The following is a 2,484-nucleotide window of genomic DNA, read 5'->3' as shown; positions in this document are numbered from 1 at the left end:
AAATCTATTTTATATCATATTTTTATACATTTTTTATTATTTAGGGTCTTAGTTTAAGTGGATGTGAAGATGCAATGTTTTGTAAAAAAATTGAAACCCAATTAAAAGAATTTTTCCCAGAACTCACTGATGAAGTTATTGTTGTAAGTGATACATTAGCTCCAATTGCTCTTGCTTGCCAGTCAGGTAAGTATACTATAAAATTAAATTAAAAACAATTAATTTTATTGTACATTTTAATATTATATTAAAAATTTTTTAAAGGAGGAGCTGTTATAATATCTGGAACAGGTTCTAACAGTCTTTTAGTAAATCCTGATTTTACTACAAAACGATGTGGAGGTTATGGCCATTTACTTGGTGATGAAGGAAGTGGTGAATACTTTTTAAATTATTTATTTATAATAACCAAATTTAAATAATTACTTATCATATTTAAAATAACTATTATTTTTCTATGTGTATTTATCTTTCTTTGTTTTTATCTTAGCTTATTGGATTGCACATAAAAGTATAAAAACATGTGTGGACCATATAGAAGAGTTAAATTGTGCACCAAATAATTATTCAATTGATAATGTATGGAAAGCTATAAAAAATCATCTGAAAATTAATACTGAGTATGTAATAGTTTTAAAAACAAATCTAGATAAATAAGAGTTCATACTTTCTAGTTATTATTTTATATAACTTCAGAAAAAATGCTATAAACTTACAGTATTTAGTTATTTTTCTAATAATTTGATAATCTTGTAACAAATAACCAAAGTATAAAAGTTTACCAATTGTTTATAAAATTGTAAGCATTTTTTAAAGTTTTTTTGTTTTATAAATATACTTTTTGTGTTAAATTCGTTTGATAAAAAAACATTGTGCCATTAATACAAAAACAATACTAATGCAAAAAAAAAAAAAAATTTTGTTTTTCTGTTATTTTTTTTAAAAAGTGATAAATGCAAAAACTTAGAGAAAACTAAATAAAATTATAGAATTGAATTGGAATTAGGTTAAAAACTAAAAGACACTAATTATAAATCGACTCTTTTTAGACAAACTGTGTTTTTCTTGTTTCAAAAGAGTTTTGTGACTTATCCCTTTATTTTTTGTTCTATTTTTATTGATTACCGACGTCAAATAATTAATTATTAGTTATTTTAAATTTTAGAGTCGACTTATTTAGTATTTTCTATGGAGAAGACATGGAAAAATCACGAATTGCTAGTCTGTGCAAAAAAATTGCTGATCTAGCATTAAAAAGAGATGAATTGAGTTGTTGGATTTTTAAAGAAGCAGGGAAAGAATTAGCAAAATTAGTTCAAACCCTATATCCAAGTGCTCACAAAGTAATTTTATTTTATAATACACCAATTTTTATTGTAATTATATTACAATGTAAAATACCTATTATATAATAATAGGTTTTACACAAAGAAAATGGAGGATTACATGTAGTATGTGTTGGTTCTGTGTGGAAAAGTTGGGATTTGCTCAAAAATGGTTTTATTGAACAACTTCAAAATAATTCAAGTAAAGGATTTGTACAAGAATTTACTCTGGTTGTATTAGATAAAACTGTAGCTCTTGGTGGAGTATACCTAATCGCAAAGAAATTAAACTATGAATTTCCTTTTGATTATGAACACAATTACAAAATATTGTTCCATTATGTGCATAATCCAAATGTTTCACAATAATGTTCAATAATAATTTTAATTATTTCAGTTTTAATACTCAGTATATGATAGTTAATTTTTTTTTATTACTGTTAATAAATTATTGATGATAAAAACTCAATATTGTAGAAATAAAAGTAAAAATTTACTCGTTTTAGAGTGGATTAAATTTTTTTTGTTAATAAATCAAATATTTATCATTTGTTATAGTATNGAGTGGATTAAATTTTTTTTGTTAATAAATCAAATATTTATCATTTGTTATAATGTTTTTAAGTTAAATTATAAATTTTATTGCTATAAAGATATTATCTAGTTTTCAATGAAGTCCAATGTATAATATAATTTTTAAAAAAATGTTGTAAGAGTATAAGAGCCATTTTAAATTAATGGTTATCATTTTATTAAATTAAATATTATCTTAGAAGAAATTTTATTTAAAAATGAAGTTGATAAGTGGCCATTTTTTTATTCAGTAGTTCAGTGATTTTATGATAATTAACATTTATGCGTGTACATTTGTTTTTTATACTGTAACTGTTCATATTGTCTATATGATGTTAAATGAATATCTTGATTTTTACACAACATTGTAATTTAAATTATTGTGATATAAAATTTTTTCTTATATTTTTCTAAAAAAATCTGCTCAAATCATTTTTAAGTGTTAAAACTACTTGTAAATGCTTTTAAAAGTATCTGTTCATTTGTTACAAAGTATAGTTTCAAATTTTCAAGTAATAATAATCTTTGAATTTTTAGTACAATTTTTTTTGTATTTCATTTTTTAATATCTTTGTAAAAGTTTATA

General features: G+C 22.0%; 1 protein-coding gene across 1 annotated transcript in view; it reads left to right on the top strand.

The window, feature by feature from the left end:
• Positions 1–1,864, top strand: part of LOC126908840 (N-acetyl-D-glucosamine kinase-like) — a 5,372-nt gene extending 3,508 nt beyond the window's left edge. The window contains exons 2-6 of the mRNA XM_050691144.1: positions 45–186; positions 265–375; positions 491–620; positions 1,166–1,343; positions 1,419–1,864. Coding sequence (XP_050547101.1) covers positions 45–186; positions 265–375; positions 491–620; positions 1,166–1,343; positions 1,419–1,694 — 837 coding nt within the window. The 3' untranslated portion in view covers positions 1,695–1,864. The remainder of the gene's footprint in view (positions 1–44; positions 187–264; positions 376–490; positions 621–1,165; positions 1,344–1,418) is intronic.
• The last annotated feature ends 620 nt before the right edge of the window (positions 1,865–2,484 follow it).

Source organism: Daktulosphaira vitifoliae, unplaced genomic scaffold (assembly GCF_025091365.1).
Source record: "Daktulosphaira vitifoliae isolate Bord-2020 unplaced genomic scaffold, ASM2509136v1 Scaffold_18, whole genome shotgun sequence".
Lineage (NCBI taxonomy): Eukaryota > Metazoa > Arthropoda > Insecta > Hemiptera > Phylloxeridae > Daktulosphaira > Daktulosphaira vitifoliae.
This window is presented reverse-complemented; position numbering and strand designations above follow the sequence as displayed.